Source organism: Alexandromys fortis, unplaced genomic scaffold, assembly GCF_014885135.2.
Source record: "Alexandromys fortis isolate MF-2015 unplaced genomic scaffold, M_Fortis_MF-2015_v1.1 scaffold_31, whole genome shotgun sequence".
NCBI lineage: Eukaryota > Metazoa > Chordata > Mammalia > Rodentia > Cricetidae > Alexandromys > Alexandromys fortis.
The window spans coordinates 8264954-8285606 of NW_026067974.1; the positions used below are offsets into that span (position 1 = coordinate 8264954).

Sequence of the window (20653 nt, forward strand, 5' to 3'; positions counted from 1 at the left end):
AGCTGGTGGCTAGCATCCCCTGTCACTTCTCTCTTTGTTTCCGTGTGTGTCCTGGCGGGAGGGGGGGGGGCTTGGGGAGGGTGGATGTGGAGTATGTTGCTGAGTTTATGTTTCCATTTTTCTCGGACTCAGGTTGGGGAAACAGGAGTAGAGGGAAGAGGTTCCTCCCTACCTTCCCTCTCTGGGACGGCGCCACTTTCTCCCAGTTTCTAGGCCGCGGCTTGCCGCAGCCTTCCTTCCTTTGCTGCCTCTGCCTCGCTGGCAGCCACGCTCCACTGAGTGAGGCATCCGCCTTCCGGAACCGGGAAAGCAGCGAGCCGGACCCAAACCGCCCTCCTCCCTTCCTTTTTCTCCCCACCCCTATTCCGTTCTTTTTATTTTTTGTGTGTATCTTTTTATTGGCACCCCGTTTTTTTTCCATTTAGTCTTCAGAAATCGCAGCGTCCAACGCCTGTTGGGTTGGATTCCTGCCCTAGGGAAAGCCTTGATTCACCTCCAGCACTACAGCTGGGGCACTCAGGGAACCGGGAGGCCAGGTTCACCTCGTCCCTCGTTTTAAGAGAACAGCAGCAGCCCTGAAGGATTAGCCCGGATTAATAAATACTCGGCCAGCACCCACCCACCCACCCACCCACCAAGTTGCGCACATTCAATTCCTGCGTCTGTCTCTCGCTCTGTGGCCGGCTGGGGGAAATGGGTGGGGGGTGACAACACGGATCGCTCAGATGTTATTTATTTTCCCTCCCACTCAATCCCTTCCTCCTCAAATCGCGCCTGCAAGCTGCCTCCAGCCCGCGGGGGTCGGCAGCGGCCCTTGAGCCCCCAGCCCCAATCCGCAGAGCTCGGCCTTCCCATCCATTATTGAGCATATTTTATAAATCCAACGCCACACAATTTTTTCCACATTACTGAGAGCCGCCGGGAGGCCGTCAGATCATTGGTCGAGGGGTATCACGTGGGCCAAGGTCACGTGGGCCAGAGAGGAAAAAGGGGGTCCTTTTTGGTGTAAATCTGGACTCTAATTCTGTAATATATCAAGGAATCTCGTAAAACCGACACTAAAACGTCCCTGACTACAAATCATTCGGCCAAATTATGAGTTCATTGTATTATGCGAATGCTTTATTTTCTAAATATCCAGCCGCAAGTTCGGTTTTCGCTCCAGGAGCCTTTCCCGAACAAACTTCTTGCGCCTTTGCTTCCAACCCCCAGCGCCCGGGCTATGGAGCAGGTCCCGGCGCCCCGTTCTCCGCCTCGGTGCAGGGCCTGTACCCCGGCGGGGGGGGCATGGCGGGCCAGAGCGCGGCCGGCGTCTACGCGGCCGGCTACGGGCTCGAACCGAGTTCCTTCAACATGCACTGCGCGCCCTTTGAGCAGAACCTCTCCGGGGTGTGTCCGGGCGACCCCGCCAAGGCGGCTGGCGCCAAGGAGCAGAGGGACTCGGACTTGGCGGCCGAGAGTAACTTCCGGATCTACCCCTGGATGCGAAGCTCAGGTAACGCCGCGCACCCAGCGGTCCGGAGCCGCAGCGTCCGGGCCACAGTCCCCGGAAGGTCCCCTTTTTCCCGCAGGGCACCCTTCTCCGTGTCCAGGATACTCCTGGTTTCAGGTCGGCCATTGCCACGGCGTTTAAGTCTGGGCTGGGACCCCGCGCGCCGCCCCCACCCCCAGTTTTGCTCTCAGGCCCTGGCGGATCTCTTTTTGCCGACGCCACCGCGCTCAAAGCCCCCAGCCCGCCCCCAACCCTTCCTCCGGGCCTTTTAGCTTTAAATATTTATCAGCAGCGCCGGCACGGGCTGGAGAGGAGGCCGTTTGTCTTGCCTAGGAAGGCTGGGGCTTGCAGAGAATAGCCATTAGGGTCTTTCTCCCCTCTCCCCCCACTTCCCTGCCTGAGAGCGCTGTTCTGGGTGTGTCCCCCCCAGCCCTAGCTTGATAAGATATGGAGGAGGGGGCCACGGCTCTAAGCAGTTCTCCCCTCCCCCTTCCTTTCCAGCCAACCCCACTCCCCCATTATTCCCATCAGGACAATTAGAGGTGGGCTCTAGAGGCCTGGCGGGAGGAGGGGGTATAGAAGAGCTGAGGACCCAGCTAGAGACGTAGAGCCAGAGAGAGGTGAAGGGAGTTTGTCTGAGGCCCAGAGCGATGAGTCTATGACTCCTTCTGCCCCTGGTGGACTTAGGAGGGTGGACAAGAAGAGAGGCAAAGGCTCAAGAGGGCATAGCTTTTCCATGCGCTTTTCCTAGGGCTCCGTGGATCCCGGGGTGGGGTGGGGGACAGCCCAGAATGGAGGTGTCACTCCAGAAGAATGACTTTCCTTTTGCGGGGCTAGGATCTATGGAACCAAACCAAGACTGGGGAGTGCAAGCCACCCAGCAGCTGCTTCAGGAGCCCTAAAACACCAAGGCTTCCACCAGGTTCTTCCAATGCCCCCTGACACATCCTTTTTTTTTTTAAAAAAAATTAAATTAATTTAATTTTTTAAACATTTCCTCAAAGCAGTTGGGCTTGGGAGCCATCTCCAAGGCGCAGAAGACCCAAGACTGTGGTCAGAGACTCTCATCAGGGTCGGAGGCCATGAGTGAACACTCATTCTGTTCAGGGTTTCTATTACCTACCCTGTACGTGAACTGGTTTTGCAGTTGGTTTACCAACCCCCCACCCCCTTACCCTCATAAACATTTCAGTATGGCTTACATCTGACTTGGAATCAAGACCCTTAGCCCCTCCTCTCTCCTGCCTTCTTCCCAAGAGGGCTGACACCAGCTGCTCCCCAAAGTCTCCTAGGGTTCTGGGCCTAAGCTGGAAGTTCTCAAGTACCTTTCAGCCCCACCATAAGGATCTCCACTTTCCTCTCCCATCCATGGATCTTCCTTTCTTTCTTGCAGTCCTGGAAGCCAGAAGATGGCTTCAGACAATTTGGTTATCTGGGCAGGAAGGCAAGCAGGTAGCCAGGCCTTGCTTGATACTTTACTGGGGAAAATGTCACTAGAACACAGCTGCTGTTAGGCTCATAATTTCAGGGTTCAGGGAAGTAAATTCTCACCTCTTCCCCTTTCCGTGACAGGTTTGGGTGGGGACTGAGCCTAAGAGGTCCTTTGTTTCATTTCTTTCCTTCTCAGACCAGGCCTAAAGCTACCACTCTGGGACACTAAAACCATTTCCAGAGCCCCTTACCTCAAAGCCATCTCAAAGGGAAAGGGGGAGACTTGGAGCCCTGGCCCCAGAAAGTGACTGAGGATTCATATGCCCCCATGCTATGCTGGCCCCTTAGGAAGAGAACTTTCAGGAACCAGCAGCTGAGACCTACCTGGCTTTCAGAAGCTCCAGGCTGAGAAAACCACCCTTTGTGGATAATCCAACTATCTGGTGTGGTGGGCCTGGCCTGGAAACCCAGGGCTTGGCGCTTGGGATTATGAATCAGTATTGCTACCAGATTGAAGCCACCCAAAGGTGACATAGCAAGATCCCCCTTTGAAAAGCAAAACATCTCTTGTGGACACACACAGAGAAGAAAAAGTATTATTATCCTCGAGAAGCTTAGACAGTTTTCTGCACATGGCAGAGAATACGGTTCCATGAAGTGTAGAACAGAATATGCAAAATGGTAATTTGGTTCCAGTAAATATGGCCTTTTACTGTCCTCAGGCCTCACTATGGAAGGAGGTGGGAATTCCCTTGGTGTTTTTCACACACTGATTTTTTTTTTTTTGTTTCTATCTCTTTCTCCTAAATACTGTGAGTAGGAACTGACCGAAAGCGGGGCCGCCAGACCTACACGCGCTACCAGACCTTGGAGCTGGAGAAGGAGTTCCACTACAATCGCTACCTGACCCGGCGACGGCGCATTGAGATTGCGCACGCGCTCTGCCTCACAGAAAGACAGATCAAGATCTGGTTTCAGAACCGACGTATGAAGTGGAAAAAGGAGAACAAAACCTCAGGCCCCGGCGTCACTGGCCAGGACAAGGCTGAAGCAGAGGAGGAGGAAGAAGAGTGAGGGACAGGGAGAGCGAAGAGGAGGCGACTGGAGAGAAGACCCCGGCTCTGGAAACTGAAGCATGAAATGCAAATAAGGGGAAATCTATTTAAATGAAGCAGTTTAAAAAATAATGAGAAGGGTGAAATTTGGGCTTCTCAACACTGTAAAAAAATACTACCTATAGGAAAGTGTGTTGTCTGTTTTGTACATACTACCTTTGTATAGAAGGACATACTACCTGCTCCGTGGCTTTCTGGAATGTGCCTCCCTTTTCTATGTTGCTAGTAAGGTCTTTGTAAAATCTTGCTGTTTTGTAAGCCCTCTTTGACGCTGTCTTTGTGGACTGTGGATCCTTGACTACCCCGTACTTCCCGGTAGCAGCACTCAAAGGGCCTCAGGGAGCCTCGAGGACCCACTAGCTCTGCCTCTGGTGCACTTCGCTGCTGATCCTGGCTCCTACCCCTTCCCACAAGCCTCTTTCTGTATTTCTGAAGGATGGAGAATAAAAACAGGATTAAAAATCAACAGATTCTGTACTTTCTGTCTCCCTCTGGCTGGGAGGAGATGAGGGTTGGTGGTGGGTGGCTTGGGTGGGTGTCTCCAAGTCCCTCTACTGGCCTTTTCTTTCTGTGCTGGGTTTGATTTTATTTCCCTGACCCCCCCCATACACTACCAACTAATGAGCCCCAATCTCTCTCTTTCTTTATACTTTCACCAAAATACACAATTCCCATATTTACAAGCTGACAGTCCACAAGTGTATACACTGTTACAGTCACCAATAAAATAAACATAGACATCCCTGTATTCACATATACATATGCAGGCTTTTGCACAGTCCCGGCTCCGTGCCCAGAACACATGCATTCACATTCACACACACTCAGAAGTAAACACGCATTCACGGACACTCGCAGACACATTCATACACACCACTGTACATTGGCTTCTAAACAGATTCACACATTGGATTCTAAACAGAGACTCACATTTGCCCCCAAGTAAATCCATCTACCCATCTACAAGACCATGAGCTCAGTTACACACTCCCAAAACCTATCCAAAAACCACCCAATTTAAAATTTCACAAATGCTTTTCCTTATCCGTGCCTTTAAAGGAGACTACAAATTCTGAGCCTGGTGTCCAGGCTCAAATATTGTGATGAAGTCCAAAATGGTAGGCCTCAAAAAAGACAAATAGAAGAAAAGCGAAGAATGAACACCCCGGTCCATCCCACCTCTGAAGCGGTTTGGGCAGAGGCCAGAACAACGAGTAGAGGCCTCTTGGCCGGCCCAGTGCAACCTCCTTGTCAGGGTGCTTACAGCTTTGTGCTCAGGCGGCAAGCATTTTCGGTCAGAGTGGTTTTTTTTTAATTTCATTTTAATTTATTCTTTACTTTATGTATTAAAATCTATCCCATTCTAGATTGACAAGGGAGAACCATATGAAACTTTAAAACTGTACAAAAATCAGTCCCGTGAGCAAGAGCCAAGACAGTTTACCAGGCTGGGGTGGCCGGGGTGACCGCAGTGAGCTTGGCGGGGCGTCGGCCAGGGCTTCCTCTGCCTTGTTCAGCCTATTCTTGAGTGCCGCCAACCTAGAATCTTCTGAGGGGCACACACGGGAGGGAAGGAAGAAGGGAAACATAAAATTTAAAAAGAAAATTATTTCGTTTTCTGCATTAGGTAATCAGAAACCCAGCCTAAAATGTAGAGGTTTTGTGGGTTTTTTTTTTTTTTGGAAACCTGGAAAAGCAGAGTGAGTTATTCTTAATTTTTGCAAATCCTTTATTGCTGGACAAACCCCTAAACGGTAGTGTCTTTACACCTAGACCTGCGGTGTTGATTTTTAATATTTATTCGTTTACAAATTCTCGGTTGTTTAAAGAACACTATCTGAAGCCGGAAGGGTTTGAGAAAGGTGGTTGGTTTCCGGAAAAATACCAGAAAAGGCCTCAAAAACCTGCGGCTTCCCCAGTAGCGACCGCAGCAACCCTTTGGAGAGCGCAGGGATTTCTCCTAGGGAACCTGGTTCCCAGAGCGGGCTTTTCGGCGGGCGGGAGAGGCCGAGGTCTGCTTCCTTCCCCAGTTTCTGGGGTGCTGAGGTGGAGAATTTGCTTGTTGGACTAATCAGGTCTGGCTCCCTTCCAGGACACCTTCCCCCCAGAGACAAAAACTAGACCCTGAGGGCCGACCCCCCCCCCCAACACACACCTGCAATGCTGCAAGTCTCACAGGTGGGGGAATCCCACAGACTCTAGGGTTAGGAATGGGGGCGGGTGTTCAGAGCAGGAGAGGGGGTGTAGGAGCTTTCTGTTCGCCACGACGCAGACAGCAGCATCCAACAGGGCTGCTGCTCTTGCCTCACCTTCCCACCTCCTCAGAACAGTCCCATGTGGAAGATTTGGGGGGAATTTTTACTATAAAAGACAGACAGAGCTTTTGAGGAAAATGTGGAGGTTCCAGAGAAAACCCCGGTTCTAGCTGGACCTCTGTGGCTTCTCTACCTTGCATTTTTGCACCCCAAATCTCACCCCGTCTCAGATTGGGGTTTTCCTAAAAAGAGAAGGGGAAGAAAGGAAGATGGCGACCGAGAAAAGGGTTGCTGGTGGAGCAGCCATGAAGAAATGCAATAAATTCCTTGTTGTTTTATGAAAATTTACAACTTTGTGATAGAAGTTTATGAGTGGTTGAATCCAGCGATTGGCCGGCGCCGGTCATGTGGCCGGGCGATCGTGAACATGAACTTTTTATCATTTCCCTGGTGGTTATAATGCAGCATTCTTTTGGACACCACACCTAGGTCGGAGCACTGCCGTCCTTCAGGGCTCCAGCCTCTTGATATTTTTATACCTCAATATCAGTTCGATATAGCAAAAGAGAGAGAGGAAGAGAGAGAGAGAGGGGGGAGAGGAGAGAAGAGTAAGTGAGAGAGGGAAGGCGGGGTGGGAATTACACAAAAGAGAGAACCAAAAATAATTTTGATTCCTAAGTTAATGCGCTCGCTGATCTGGGATTTTCAGTCATCATGAAGGGTAAATGGACAATCGGCCCAGGAATGACGCCTGATACCATTTTTCAAAGCCAGAACTTACTCCATTTTCTATGCAAATGTCAGAAAAGCGAAACAACCTCCCTCTCAAGTCTGAGAGAGGGAAACGACGGCTCTCAGGTTGGGACAATATTATCGGGAAGCTGAAGAAGAAACCGAACGCGCCTTTTCCCCTCCCTCCCCACCCATTTGAATCCGGAGAAGGAAAAAAACCCCAGTTCTGCAAAGGTAAGGGAGATTCTACAATTCTTATTCTTTTGCATCGTTTTTTTGCAGGGGGTGGGGCTTAGGCTTTTCTCCCCCCTCCCCCCATCCCAAGATCGGGTTGAACCCCACCTCTGGGCGCTGCTGGGAGAAGCTTCCCAGGAAATTCTGTGGTAAAGAGAGGGGTGGCTGCTTCCTGGAGGGGGAAGCCGCTGCAGGGAAGATGGGGGGGGGGGGACGGAAAGTGGCCTCTGAGGCCAGTTTTATGCTGCCTTTTTAGCTGGGAGAGAGAATGTGGGGGTGTCTGGGCTGCAGCCTAGCTGGCCAGTCGCTCTGGCCCTGGTGGATTTGTGCTCACCTCCCTCCATCTCTCCCTGGTCGTGGCCTCCCCGAATTGCCCCTGTGCAGTTTTCTTGCCCAGTGTGGGTAATGGCGATTTCCCGGCTGCATTGGCACGAGGGGCGGTGGCGCTGAGGGACGTCCTGGTCTCAGTAGGGCCTGGAATCTCCGCTGAGGCCAGCCGAGGGCAGGGAGGCGGCTAGATTGACAGAAAAAGGACAATTCACAGAGAAATGTTCGCTATCTTCCTTCGGAGACATTTCTGAAATTAAAGGGTTGTGGGTGAAGGAACCCAAAGCGAGGGAGACTCCCCAGGAAGCTAGCCCAAGGAGCGCCCAGGTCTCTTGCCACTCCCGCCGCCCGAGGGAGCCTCGTCTTCAGGGAGAGAGTTTTGTGGTTTTAACGCGGTAGGTTAAAGTCTGTTGGTCTGTGTGTGATCGATTCTGTTACTTGTGTTTTATCGGTATAAGATGTGTGGATTCTGGTGGAGAAAATTGCATATCTGACATGCAAGGATTTCAAACTTTCCTGGATTCAAATGTGGTGGTTGTGAAATGATTTTAGCATGCTGTTTCAGGCTTATACACAAAATAAATTTTGATGTGGGTGTGCGGGGTGGGGGAGGGGGCGAGGAATACAAACCAAAAAGGAAACCTAACTAGAGAATCCAATGGTGTGGGCTAAAAAAGCCTCCGGAGGAGGCTGGGTTCAGAGCTAAGTCCTGCCTCTCACCGCCCAATTTTGTTGCTTAGCTTTCCGGAGGTGGGGGAGGGGGGAGAGCTGCTGAGTACGAGACAGATTCTTAAAGAAGCTGGGGTAGGGTTCAGGCCAGCAGGTGAGGGCTAAGAAATGGGGTGAAGGGTCTCTAGGGAAGCTATCCGCAGAGAACTAAGTCACTTTGGGCACGAAGGACAGGGGACATTGTGAATTACTTTGGTTTGCAGAACAGAGATTGACTGACTGCCTTTCTGTTTTGCTTTTAAGCCTGTGCAGGTCGTTCAGGCTCAGGCTTCTGGTTGTCTAGAATTTTAGGATTTGGGGCAAGTGTGTGGCTACAATGGTCTCCTGAGGTATTAGGAAAAGGAAAGTCAGACACTTGTGGCATAGGACTGGGGCTCCCTGGGGGGGGGGGGGCGCAGATGAACAGGCCTGCCTGGGCTTGTGGAAACACATTGACTTCTTAGCAAAAGGGATTGATCGCTGGCGTCTAGGACTCTTGGACCTTATTCGCGACGGGAAAATCCCCCCCCAAACCCACTCAAAGTAAAGGTCTTTCCCCCTCTCTAGTCTTGGTGGATTATAAATCGTCCCTTAGACAATTTCCTCTGACCCAAATTATGCAGTTTGCTGCCATCTACCGTCCGTTCGGGGACAGGCGGCTTCGGCACAGCCAGCCTCTCGGTACTTCCCCGAGCCCTGCGTGTTTGCTTGGAGCTCGGGCCGCGCGGTTCCGTGGGATTCTGGCCCACGCCGATGCTCTCTGCTTCATCTTAGTCCCCGGATGCAGATTTTAGAAAACGGAATGAGTCTCTTGTCACATCATCCGCAACCTTCTCCCATCTCCTGCAGACCCTGCACTCATCCCAGCCACAAACCTGCAGGCTGGCAGAGGAAGAGGCAGATGTTGAGAGAGGAGTAATACTATAACCCACGGACAGGGGTACTGAGTCAAAGGGTTGAGGGTTCAGCCCCACGACCCTCATCAGCACCTAAGACACGAGACACGACTGGGCCTCTGGAGAGGTGTGAGGCCAAATCTGTTCAAGGTTTATTTAGTTTTCTTCACAGCCAAGCCGGGGGAGGGGGGGCGGCCAAGGGAGGCGCCGACCGGGCAGTTCCACTCGGTTGTTAAAGACAAACCCAGTCTGTATTCTTCCAGTTGGTTTGTGGGTATTGCCAGTTCCTAAGCTGTTGAGTCCGTGGTGAAGGAGTTGAACTGAGTTTTCTGGAAACTGCGGTGACTGCAAGTGAGTGTTGGTCCCTTCCCCCATTCTCGATCGTTTCACGCGAAATCGGCGCAAAAAAAAATGTCTTTGGTGGAAAATCGGGAGTGAGGAGAAACCATTAAAAAAATCAAAACCAAAATCTCTGTAATTTCCGTTCCTGTGGGACCCTTCACACCAGGTTAACGGAACCGCTTTCCCAGAAGGGGGTGTCGAGGGCTGGGTGAGCGCCTCCGCCTCGGCGTTGGAGTCTTGACTCCTGTCTCACCGGTTACTGATTAGCTCGGGCTTTCAAGCTGCAAGAGGAAGCTCTGGCTGCCCCTTTCAAGGTGCGGTGGCCCCCATTCCTGGGCGGGGGCTGCAGGAAATTGCCTGCTGTGCCAGGCTGGCCAAGGTGTTACTAAGGTCTGGCTGTGTAGTGCTGGGGGCACACACCCCCGCCGCTGCCCGGCACCCTAGAGGACTCCAGAGTCTGAGCCTCTCTCTGGAGCAGGTCTTTAAGCCTTTTTCCCCTCTGCTTGGAAAGAGTGACTTTCTGGCGGCTGCACCATCGGGCTTAGTGAGTCGCTCCACGGGAGGCCCCGAGGGATCTAGCAGGAAGATCTGGGGCCCTCCTAAATTTTTTTCTTTTGGGCAATCAGAAGGAAACATAGGGAGGGGAAGTCGAGCTACTATACAGAGGCTTGAAACACTTCGGGGCTCTTAGGGTAAGGGTGAACGGGGGGAGTGGAGTGAAGGCTCACCCACTCCTCCTAGAAGATCAGAGAGGATGCCGCTCATTTGCATAATGGAAATGAGGTCTTTGTACCTCGATTTGGATCAGTCGATTTTAGGGCAGAGTGTTCAAGTAAAGAGCCTCTTTCCAGTCTGTGGGAGCCACCACATTGCACCACTGGGGCACATTTCGGACAACCAAAATCCAGGGGGAGAAATGGGTTTAAAAGATTTTCAGCAGCCCCACCCCAGGTAAAGTTGGGGATGGGATATGAGAAGGTACTTTCTATTTAAGGAGCTGGGGTGTGTGTGTGTGTGTGTGTGTGTGTGTGCTTTATATCTTAGGGGAAATAGGAAGCCTAGCTATTGTCTCATCTCCTCCTCATGTAGCAGGCAAATGCTATTCCTAAGAACATCGCCTGCTGCAGATTTCACTCCTGAGCTGAACATGACTTCGGCAACGTTTCTCTGGGAGCTGGAATGTGTGTGCTTACCCACGAGACTGCAGACTCAAAGCACAGAAAATCGCAATTATAAATCCTGCCTGTGGGTTAGCAGGACAATCCCTGCGCTGTGTACTGAAGACTTGGGATACATTTACTCCCCTCCCTCGGTGATGGAGAACTGGCTGCTGCCTGCTGTGTATTTACATATTTCCTGGTGGAGACAGACAAACTGAGGTGGATGGAACCACAGACAGATCAGTAGAGATCTGGCTCCAGAAACCAGGCGGTCTCTGGCCCAGCTCTGCCTGCCTGCTCTTTTTCCCAAACAAACGGATCAGATGAATAAACGCTCATAAATACCTCTGGGCTTAGATAAGAGCGATGAGGCGCTATTTCCTTTCATGCCCGACTCCAGGCGCCCTGGCCCTGCCCATAGTGGCTCCATCTCCAGACAGGCAACCTGCAGAGGTGAGGTTAATTTGAGGGCTGCTACTTTAAAGAATAAAGCAATAATTTCCCTGCTTCTACCACAGGGGAAGGCCTCCTCTTTCACCTCCTCTTACCTTTTTTCTTTTTAAACATGGGCCGTCTTTAACATACCATCTTTCCTATGCTGAGGGCATTGTGACCTGGGAGAAGGGCTGAGGCCCAAGGCCCAGTCTCAGTGGCAAGATTGGGGGAGGGGTAAATATTCTTCTGCATCTTGTTCCCTTGCTGAAACAGCCCGGTACTCCTTTCTCAGTATAGGCCCAGCCATTTCTAGGTTGGAGTATTTCTGCTTTCTTCATCATTAGAAGGTTTGAGATCTTTTTTAAAAACCCACCTCCCCCCCCCCATGTTTAAGGCTAAAGAGAGAGACACCCAGGGATGGTCATTGTGCCACAAAGGGGCAGCCTAGCAGTTGCTTTGAGTTCAAAGAGCTTCAGAGGCCACTTTGCAGCCAAATAAATCCTCACTTTTGATCACCCACCCTCAGCCCTTTCCTGTTATCAGTGGGCAGAAGTGGACCACAAAAAGGAGCCCAAAAGAACAAGGCAGAGGTGGGTCAGCCTGGCCTGACTCCAGACATCATTCTTACACCCATTCCCCCTATGTTCGGGTTGTCTGACCTGTGTGTGCACATTGGACTGTCAGAAATACAGTGTGCGCCCTAGCTTGGGGGTCTGTGTTCATTTTATCTGGGTGAGAGAAGAGAGTGAGAGAGTAGATGCCCAAGTTTTCAGGGCAGCAAAGCAGGTGAAACAAACAGGAGGCATGGGAGGGGACAGGAGAGTGGCTATGATGAAAGCTAGAGTGGGCATGCCAGGTGAAGACTGGAAGATGGTTCCTGAGTGCCTAGGTGGACTTAGCAGCCTTCCTTCCTTAAACGAAATTTAAACCAAGTTTTGGAATGGGATTCATAGGGAAAGCAGGACAGAAGAGATGGTTCTTTTCAATGGGCTCTCATCTTCTCCGATGAGGACCTGAAGACTCACTCCCCTCCCCCCCAAATAGGGTTTCTCTGAGTAGCCCTGGCTGTCCTGGTACTCAGTTTGTAGACCAGGCTGGCCTCGAACTTGAAGATCTGCCTGTCTCTGCCTTGCAAGTGATGGGATTAAAGGCATGTGCCAGCCACGACCACCCCTCTACTCACATTTCTAAGAGGGCAATTTCTTCCCCGTATCTAGATTTACTGGGACATCCTCGATTTTAAAGCTCTGTAGCCAGGAACTATTCTTACATCATCTGGGGTGAGGGATAAGGATGGATTGAGTGGAACCAGAGCGAGGGTTGCAGGCAGAACAGAGATGCAGCAAAGTCACCTAGGCCAGGGCTTGCAGCTTTCCCCTCGCTTTAGATCACCAAATTTAGAGATGGTTAGTTTCTTTCTCTGGAGCCCCAATCCCAGTCGAGACTGCAATCAGGCAGGCTGAGCTGTCTTGTACTTAAGGACAGGCTTGTCAGAAGCTACTAGCCTAGTGGAGCAGCCGGAGAGAGAAGCTTGGGCTCACATACCCCTGCCATTTCCTTCTTCTGGGTCTTCTAGGCAGAGGGATTTGGCTTGCCCCCTCTAACCTTGAGAGCTGTGGAGAAGCGGGGGATGTGATGAACCTAAGCTTGCAAGGGGGAGAGACAGACCCGATAAACAGGACAAACGATTTTCCAAACCTGCTAAGGAGGGCGGTTCTTCTTACCCTGTTTCTAAAATGAAGCAAATTAGCGACAACCCCGTTTTCCCTTTACCAGCACAAAACCCTAGAAACAGACCTTCCCCCTTCATTCTCTCTCAACGAGATTCGTGGGCATTTACCCAGACCTCCCTTGAGGGAACGGGCCCGTGCAACGCAGGGGTTAACTTTTCTGAAAACACAATTAACTTTTCCCTATTCCTGCGTGGAGTGGGGGGAGGGGTGTATTTATTTCATCACTGGGGAATGGGGTGATCTCCATCCAAATGTTTGTTCCCTCCTCCCTCAAAAGCACAGACGCTTCTTTCGCAGATCCTACGTAGGTGGAAGAGGGAGAGAGAGAGAGAGAGAGAGAGAGAGAGAGAGAGAGAGAGAGAGAGAGAGAGAGAGAGAGAGAGAGGAGAGAGAGAGAGAGAGAGGGGGGGGGAAAAGGTTGATAGGTTTGTGCGCGGGTCCCTCGTGCGGGCTGCGCTCCTCCTGGGTGCTATTTGACAATTCCTGCCTCTGCCATTGGTCAGTGTTGGATCAGATGGTTGTATTTCCTTCTGGCCCTCACTGGCACCTCGCCATCCCCCCTCAGCTAAAACCCAATCTCGGCTATACTACTAATAGGCGCGGCGCTCGGACTATAAAACACAACAAATCATAAACCCGGCGGAGCAGCAGCAGCCGCGCGCGCCTCCCCTCCCGATGAGTTCCTATTTCGTGAACTCCACCTTCCCCGTCACTCTGGCCAGCGGGCAGGAGTCCTTCCTGGGCCAGCTGCCGCTCTACTCGTCCGGCTATGCGGACCCGCTGCGGCACTACCCCGCGCCCTACGGGCCGGGACCGGGCCAGGACAAGGGCTTTGCGGCGTCCTCCTATTACCCACCAGCCGGCGGCGGTTATGGCCGGGCGGCGCCCTGCGACTACGGGCCGGCGCCTGCCTTCTACCGGGAGAAGGATGCGGCCTGCGCCCTCTCCGGCGCCGACGAGCCGCCCCCATTCCATCCAGAGCCGCGGAAGTCTGACTGCGCACAGGACAAGAGTGTGTTCGGAGAGACCGAGGAGCAGAAGTGCTCCACGCCCGTCTACCCGTGGATGCAACGCATGAATTCATGCAACAGTGAGTGAGACTTCCCGCTGTCCCGCCCGGGGGGGGGGGCATGCAGGAAGGCAGAACTAGCGAGTGTCTCCCCCACCCCCACTCCGTTCCCCCACTGGGAACTAGGTGGGTATCTCAGGAGATGGGGTAAGATTGGGTCCCTGCCTCCAAATCAGTTCTCTTGCCCGCAGAAGTTGCAAAGTTTGCAAAGTCCCAGCTGCACAGTAAGGCAGGGGGAGTAAGTGGGCTCACCGAGTTAGGCCAGAGCTAGGCTTGCTGATCAGTAAGAGGACAGGGGACTCAGTCTCTGGTTTTGCTTTCTTCTGTGTGTTATCCACCTCTCTTATCCGGATCGGCCCGGGTCCCCCCTACCCAAAGATCACTCCATTAAAAACAAGAGTGCGTCATGAAGGGGGGGGGTGGCATGAAGCCGGCAAGGGCAATTTAATGGATCCTGGACTGCATTTCCCTGGGGCTGGAGGGGGGACTGGGGAGCGGGGTGATACCCGGAAAGTGGTGGTAGTCTGGGGGAAAGGAGGCACAAGAGGGGACAGGCGGAGGGAGTGAGAGGGACTAACCGGCGCCTGGGTCTCAGGTTGGATTATTTGTCGGCTTCAAGTCCCAATTGAAGTCCATTAGCGGGACACGAAAGTGAGGAGCTGTTAATGCGGACTATGGATCGATCCACGTCATTATGGATTAAGGGCCAGAATCTATCATTGAGTAGGGTAGGGAAAGCTGGATGGATAGAAAGGAAAGGAAAGATACAGCAAGTCGGAGACATACCTGGACGGCCCCTCCCCCACTAAGCTCAGGTGGGAGTCCAACTACCCCTCCCCTCCCCCACCAAAAGTCTAGACAGAAAGAAAGCACAGGCCTAGGAATCCAGGAGGGAATCTGGAGGGGGCGCTGGAGGAGTGGGAAAGGGGGACTAGGAAATGGGAGAAAGGAAGGAGGACCAGTAAGCATGTTTGAAGACTGAGTGGGGGAGGGGGGCAGTGAGCTTGGTGTGACCTCAGGCCTCAGTTTCTCCTCTCTGCGTAACAGGTTCCTCTTTTGGGCCCAGCGGTCGGCGAGGCCGCCAGACTTACACTCGCTACCAGACCCTGGAACTGGAGAAGGAATTTCACTACAATCGCTACCTGACCCGGCGGCGGCGCATCGAGATCGCGCACGCCCTGTGCCTGACCGAGCGGCAGATCAAGATCTGGTTTCAGAACCGGCGCATGAAGTGGAAAAAGGAGAGCAAACTGCTCAGTGCATCTCAGCTCAGTGCGGAGGAGGAGGAAGAAAAACCAGCCGAGTGAAGGTGCTGCAAAGGGAGGGGGGACGCGAAGGGAGAGGCCTGTGGGGGAACCGAGGGCACCCGAAAGCCCCAGAAGGCTCTGCGGTCGGGGGGAGTCTGGGGACTTGCTCTCCAGCGCAAGACGGGCGGGGCCCAAGCGCTCTCCTGGACGACCCCGTCCGCAGAACTCTTCCTGGGCGCTTGGACGCTGCCCACCCAGCACCCCAGCGCCTCCTCCCTCCCCGAAGAACCCACCTTGGCCTCATCACACTCCCTGGTGAGAACTGAGAATCGGACTCACTTGACGTCTCTGGAAGCAGAGCAGAATGCTCTTGTCCTTGTCGAGTCTCATTTCGTCCATGTCCCCCGTGCACGGTTCAATGGTAGATTCTCTGTCCCCTCAGCAGGGACCTGAAAGACTCCCTACCCCAGACTTGTCTCTCCTACCCCCTCCCCAAAACCACTGGAAGGAGCACATACTACCTAGAATTAAGAAGAGGAGCCTCAGAAGAAAACAAAGTTCTATTTTATTAATTTTCTATGTGTTGTGTTTGTAGTCTTGTCTTAGCTCGGGACGTGAAACACTTCGGTAATAATATTAATATTATTAATAATGATTATGATGATGATGATGATAATAATAAAGACGTGAAAACTCGCAGCTCAGTTACATCCAATTCTTCCCTGCCATTTTTCCCCCTCCATAGCTCCAGCAAACCCTGTCGTCCCTAAGCCTGAACAGCAAAGGTGAGAACCATGGTCGCCTCAGGGCCTTTCCAGGCACCAGACTCAATTCCGGAGTTACAGCTGAGATAAAAGCAGGAATCAAAAGCAGGGGCCAGCCATAGGTCCTCCCAGGCCCCAGCGTTGGTTGTGCCTCCCTCTTGCTAAATTCACAATTGCCTCTCCTATTCAGACTTGAGGGAGAGAAGCCTTTTCCCTCCTCGTTCCTTAAGTTTGCCTAGGTAGTGAGACTCTGGAGGAATGCCACTGGAAGCCTCCTAGCCCAGAGCCCTGGAGAGACAGAGTTGGGCGGGTCTGGGCGCCTCTGCAGCGTTTTTTCTGTCTTCTGCTAGCCAAGGCCCCTGGCCTTTGGCCCGCCCACATGGCTGTCTCTGCCGGCCTTGGCCCTCGGCTCTCTGGCCTATTGCTCCGGAGACTGAAAAATGAGGCCACTGGGCATCTCTCCACAGTTTGTCTACAGGCTTCAGGGTGCCCCTTCCCATATTAAGTAGGAGTTCGATGGCAAGGAAGAGGACGAGAACCCGGGAGCAGGAGGTCGTAAGGTCCCGACTTTATCTGGCTCTTTGGAAACCTGAGGACAGGAGAGCAGGTGATGGGGCATTTGGTCTCATCTTCTATACCCAAAACGGTTTATTCTTTCTCTGCTCCCATTCTCACCCAAGCCGCAAGCTGCAGGCACCATTTTCTTTTCTTCCTCCTCCCTCTCTCCCTTTTTTATTTTTAAAGAAAATAGCCGCCTGGCAGAAGGGGCCCAGCTGCGGAGGTCTCTGGCCGCCCAGCGGGCTCAGCAAGGGGCCCTGGTCTTCTGAACCCCTTCCTAGGAAGGCTGGAAGGCAGATGAGCAAATTCTCCAATTGTTAGCCACCAGCAGAACGAGGCTTTGGATCTGGCCTCCCAATGCGATAGCTGGCATCTGGCGAGATTGTTACGGGCTCTGTTTTAACCCCAAACTCTCACGTACGAGTTGTCACCCAAATCCCCACCGCCTAGGCGGTGGCTGCTCTAGGCTGTCTATCCCTGGCTATGTTCCTCTTCCAGGGTCCCTGTCCAGCTCGGTTCCTAGGCCTATGCTAAGGATGCGAGGTCAGAAGAATTTCAAACTTCCCAGGGGCCCAGGAGAACGAAGAGCTTCTCTGCCTCTTTCCAGCCTCCTGCCCAGCCCTGCGGCTCTCTGGCGTTTTGGACCCGAAACCGAAGCCTCCTCACCAAGAAGGAGGCCTCAGCTAACGGAGATAACTCGTAATAATTGTTTTTTCACACACAACTTCTAACCCTTCCTCCCTCGTTTCCTTACCCAACTTGGGGACTGAGAAAGCCTAAAGAGGGAAGGTCAGGCAACTAAATCCTTGATCATACTATCCAGAGTTAAAATAATAATAGTAATAATAAATGATGATAATAATGTCAGAGAGGAAGACATAAATAGAGAAAATAATCTCACTCTAACAAAGTGGATAAAATACACAAACCTATCTTCCTAAAGGTTCAACCCTGCGTTTGAGCCGCGGGGCCGCCTTTCTTTCTTGCTTGGCGGTTGCACAGAGCCAGTTGGGAGGCTGCCGACGCCGCCATGGCGGCCTGCGGCCCGCGCTCCCGTCAATCGCCGGGAGGTGGCGCGCTCTGCTTAGAGGCCAACGCCAACCTTCTCCCTGTTTCTCCCCCTTCTCTCTTTCTCCCCCCCACCCCCTCGGAGGCTCGCATTGAATCGGCCCTAACGATTCTCGGATCGTCATTATTTGTAACCATAGAGCATGAATTACCTCTTGAGGTCATCAGCGAGAATTTACGACTGGTCAACAAAAGCACGTGATTCCCTAACGCCCCCCCATCCCCCCTTCCAACCCCCCCATATTTGGCCGCATACATAGCAAAACGAAGTACAGTGCATCGCTATAATTCATTAATACATCATAAATCGTGAAGCACAGGGTTATAACGACCACGATCCACAAATCAAGCCCTCCAAAATCACCCAAATGAGCTCGTACTTTGTAAACTCCTTCTCGGGGCGTTATCCAAATGGCCCGGACTATCAGTTGCTAAATTATGGCAGTGGCAGCTCTCTGAGCGGCTCTTACAGGGATCCCGCTGCCATGCACACCGGCTCTTACGGCTACAATTACAATGGGATGGATCTCAGCGTCAACCGCTCCTCGGCCTCCTCCAGCCACTTTGGGGCGGTGGGCGAGAGCTCGCGCGCCTTCCCCGCGTCAGCCCAGGAGCCCCGCTTCAGGCAGGCAACGTCCAGCTGCTCCCTGTCCTCGCCCGAGTCCCTGCCCTGCACCAACGGCGACAGCCACGGCGCCAAGCCCGCTGCTTCGTCCCCTTCCGACCAGGCGACCCCAGCCAGCTCCAGCGCCAATTTCACCGAAATAGACGAGGCCAGCGCGTCCTCCGAGCCTGAGGAAGCGGCAAGCCAGCTAAGCAGCCCGAGCCTGACTCGGGCACAGCCAGAGCCCATGGCCACCACTACAGCCGCGCCCGAGGGGCAGACTCCACAGATATTCCCCTGGATGAGGAAGCTTCACATCAGCCACGGTAATTCTCCATATCTTTTTTGTCCTCTTCGTATCCCTGCCCTGTGCTGGGGGTGAGGGGGGGGTCTGTGAGGAAAGCTTGACTTTGCCTCAAATATAGATTCACCCCCCCAAGAGGGAGAACTGTTCAAAGGGGTCCCCACAGCTCCATGAACAGAGCCAAACAGGGTCTTTTGCTGGGGGTGGGCATTTTTCTAAAAACAATTTGTTGCCGGGCTCAGTTTAGGTTTTATTTACCCAGCTAGTCACCGGCTTTGGGTTGAAAGATGGGATTTGTGTATTGTAGGGAGGGGTCCTGTTTATTCCTGAAATTTTGAGATGCAGCTAGCAAGGAAGAAATGAGCTGTAAACGGAGCTTTCTAGGGCAAAAGTGCAGCGGCTCTCCTCCCTTCCGGGGCTAAAGGCCGCCTGAACCCAGCCTAGGGTGAGGCACTGGGAAGGAGCAAGAGACAAAGCCGGGAGCATTCGCTAGCACCAGAAGTGGGGGCTGCTGGAGAAGGGGGGGATGAAGAAATAGAGGCTGGATGCGGGCAACTGGAGTAAGGAGGATTGGAGCTGCGGTGAGCAGGGTGCTGGGGACGCCTGGGTCCTGCTCCCCGCCCCCTCCCACTCAGTGCCCCCTCCTTTAACCGGAATAACGTTGCCTCCGGGCTCTTCTCTAACTGCTCTAGATATGACTGGGCCAGACGGGAAAAGGGCCCGGACCGCCTATACTCGCTACCAGACCCTGGAGCTGGAGAAGGAATTCCACTTCAATCGCTACCTGACCAGGCGGCGACGCATCGAGATCGCCCACGCGCTCTGCCTGTCCGAGCGTCAGATCAAAATCTGGTTCCAGAACCGTCGCATGAAGTGGAAGAAAGACAACAAACTGAAAAGTATGAGCCTGGCTACAGCCGGCAGCGCCTTCCAACCATGAGCCCATCCGGAGGAGCCCTGGGCGGCCCAAGAGCCCGCACCACCCCCAGCCCGACCCTTCCAGTCCTCCCTGCTCCGCCGCTGCCCGCTGGGAACCTGTTCCCACGAGCCTGTCTCGCCCTAGCCTTGTGTTACAATTTTTCGTTTGGTCTTAGGTCTTCCCATGGCTCCCTCTCTCCTGGACTGGTTATCTTGTTATTATTGTTAATAATTATAATAATTATTATTTCCCCTCCATGCTCCCCACCTCCCTCGGCTCGCCCCCAATTGCCAGTGTTTCTGAGTGTCCTCGTGTCTGTGGGTGCACCCCTTTTCCCAGGAAAAAGAAAAGAAAAAGAAATTCGCATGTTTAATGTGACTTCCCTTCCCTGTGTGTGTTCTAACTTATTTATAAAAAGGATAATGGCTGTATTTTGAGTTTCAGCTGGAAACTTCCATAAGGGGCAGCAGTTGAGGCAGTGCTGGGCCCAGCTGAGCTGGCCTGAGAAATGGAGTCTATGATTGTGTCTCTTTTCACCCACTTCATCCTTCTTCAGCTCCCACTCCCTAGGCCCAGGACTCCGGCTTGTTCCTGGGGTGGGAAGGGGCCAGGGAAGGACCAAAGCGTGGATGTTGAGAAGAGGAAAGGAAAGGAGTAAGCGATAAGCGCCCGCCCGCTGCCTGGTAGGCCCCACAAGGCCTGGCCTGGGAGTGTATGGAATCAGAAATAAGCCTCGGTGTAAAATGTCTTGTGATTTTTCTCTGTGAATCTGTGGGCCTGGCCAGAAGGCCCAAAGCTTGTAACTATGGGGCTAGTCTGGGTCAGGCCAACCACTTCCTTACCCATTTCGCTTCTGAGACCATTTGTAGCCAGCGAGGGGATGCTGTGTGTGGGATCTGTCTTTGCCAGGCCCGTCTCAGTGATTAGCTTTTGGTATGTCTGTAGCTTTCCTTGAAGTCAAATAAATGTTTCCCCCACTCCATTGCCTTCCCCTTGTCTTTTCTCCGAGGGTCTGCCTCTTTCACCACTGGGCACAAGCTATCCTGAGACCATCTCCCATAAATCTAGGGCACAGGGGAGGGGAAGGAGGATGTCTTCCAGAAACCCCTTGAAGCCACCTAGGTTGGGCCAGGAGACAGGCCTTCCTGCCTGGGGTGGTGAGAGGCCCAGGAACTTCATATGGGCCTTAGCTGGACTCCATCCTGACTTCCCTCCAGGTGACTTGCAAAGCCTCTGAAAAAAATGCTCCAGGAAGAGTTA

At 52.8% G+C, this 20653-nt stretch overlaps 4 protein-coding genes across 5 annotated transcripts in view; all 4 read left to right on the forward strand.

Moving 5' to 3' along the window:
- The first annotated feature begins 961 nt into the window (after positions 1 to 961).
- On the forward strand, positions 962 to 4504 carry Hoxb7 (homeobox B7). Its single transcript, XM_050157061.1, has 2 exons — positions 962 to 1495; positions 3744 to 4504. Exons 1-2 carry the CDS (start codon positions 1096 to 1098, stop codon positions 3995 to 3997), a joined length of 654 nt encoding a protein of 217 aa, XP_050013018.1. The 5' UTR covers positions 962 to 1095; the 3' UTR covers positions 3998 to 4504.
- A 2628-nt stretch (positions 4505 to 7132) lies between these two features.
- Positions 7133 to 20653, forward strand: part of Hoxb3 (homeobox B3) — a 55285-nt gene continuing 41764 nt past the window's right edge. For both annotated transcript variants that reach the window (XM_050156661.1, XM_050156664.1), the window contains exon 1: positions 7133 to 7259. The gene's annotated coding sequence lies outside the window, so the exon portion shown is untranslated. The remainder of the gene's footprint in view (positions 7260 to 20653) is intronic.
- Hoxb5 (homeobox B5) lies at positions 7180 to 20375 on the forward strand. The gene is made up of 3 exons (XM_050156670.1): positions 7180 to 7259; positions 16997 to 18496; positions 19167 to 20375. The coding sequence occupies exons 2-3, from the start codon at positions 17935 to 17937 to the stop codon at positions 19412 to 19414; spliced, it is 810 nt and encodes a 269-aa protein (XP_050012627.1). The 5' UTR covers positions 7180 to 7259; positions 16997 to 17934; the 3' UTR covers positions 19415 to 20375.
- Hoxb6 (homeobox B6) lies at positions 8687 to 15875 on the forward strand. The gene is made up of 2 exons (XM_050156672.1): positions 8687 to 13950; positions 14977 to 15875. Exons 1-2 carry the CDS (start codon positions 13536 to 13538, stop codon positions 15234 to 15236), a joined length of 675 nt encoding a protein of 224 aa, XP_050012629.1. The 5' UTR covers positions 8687 to 13535; the 3' UTR covers positions 15237 to 15875.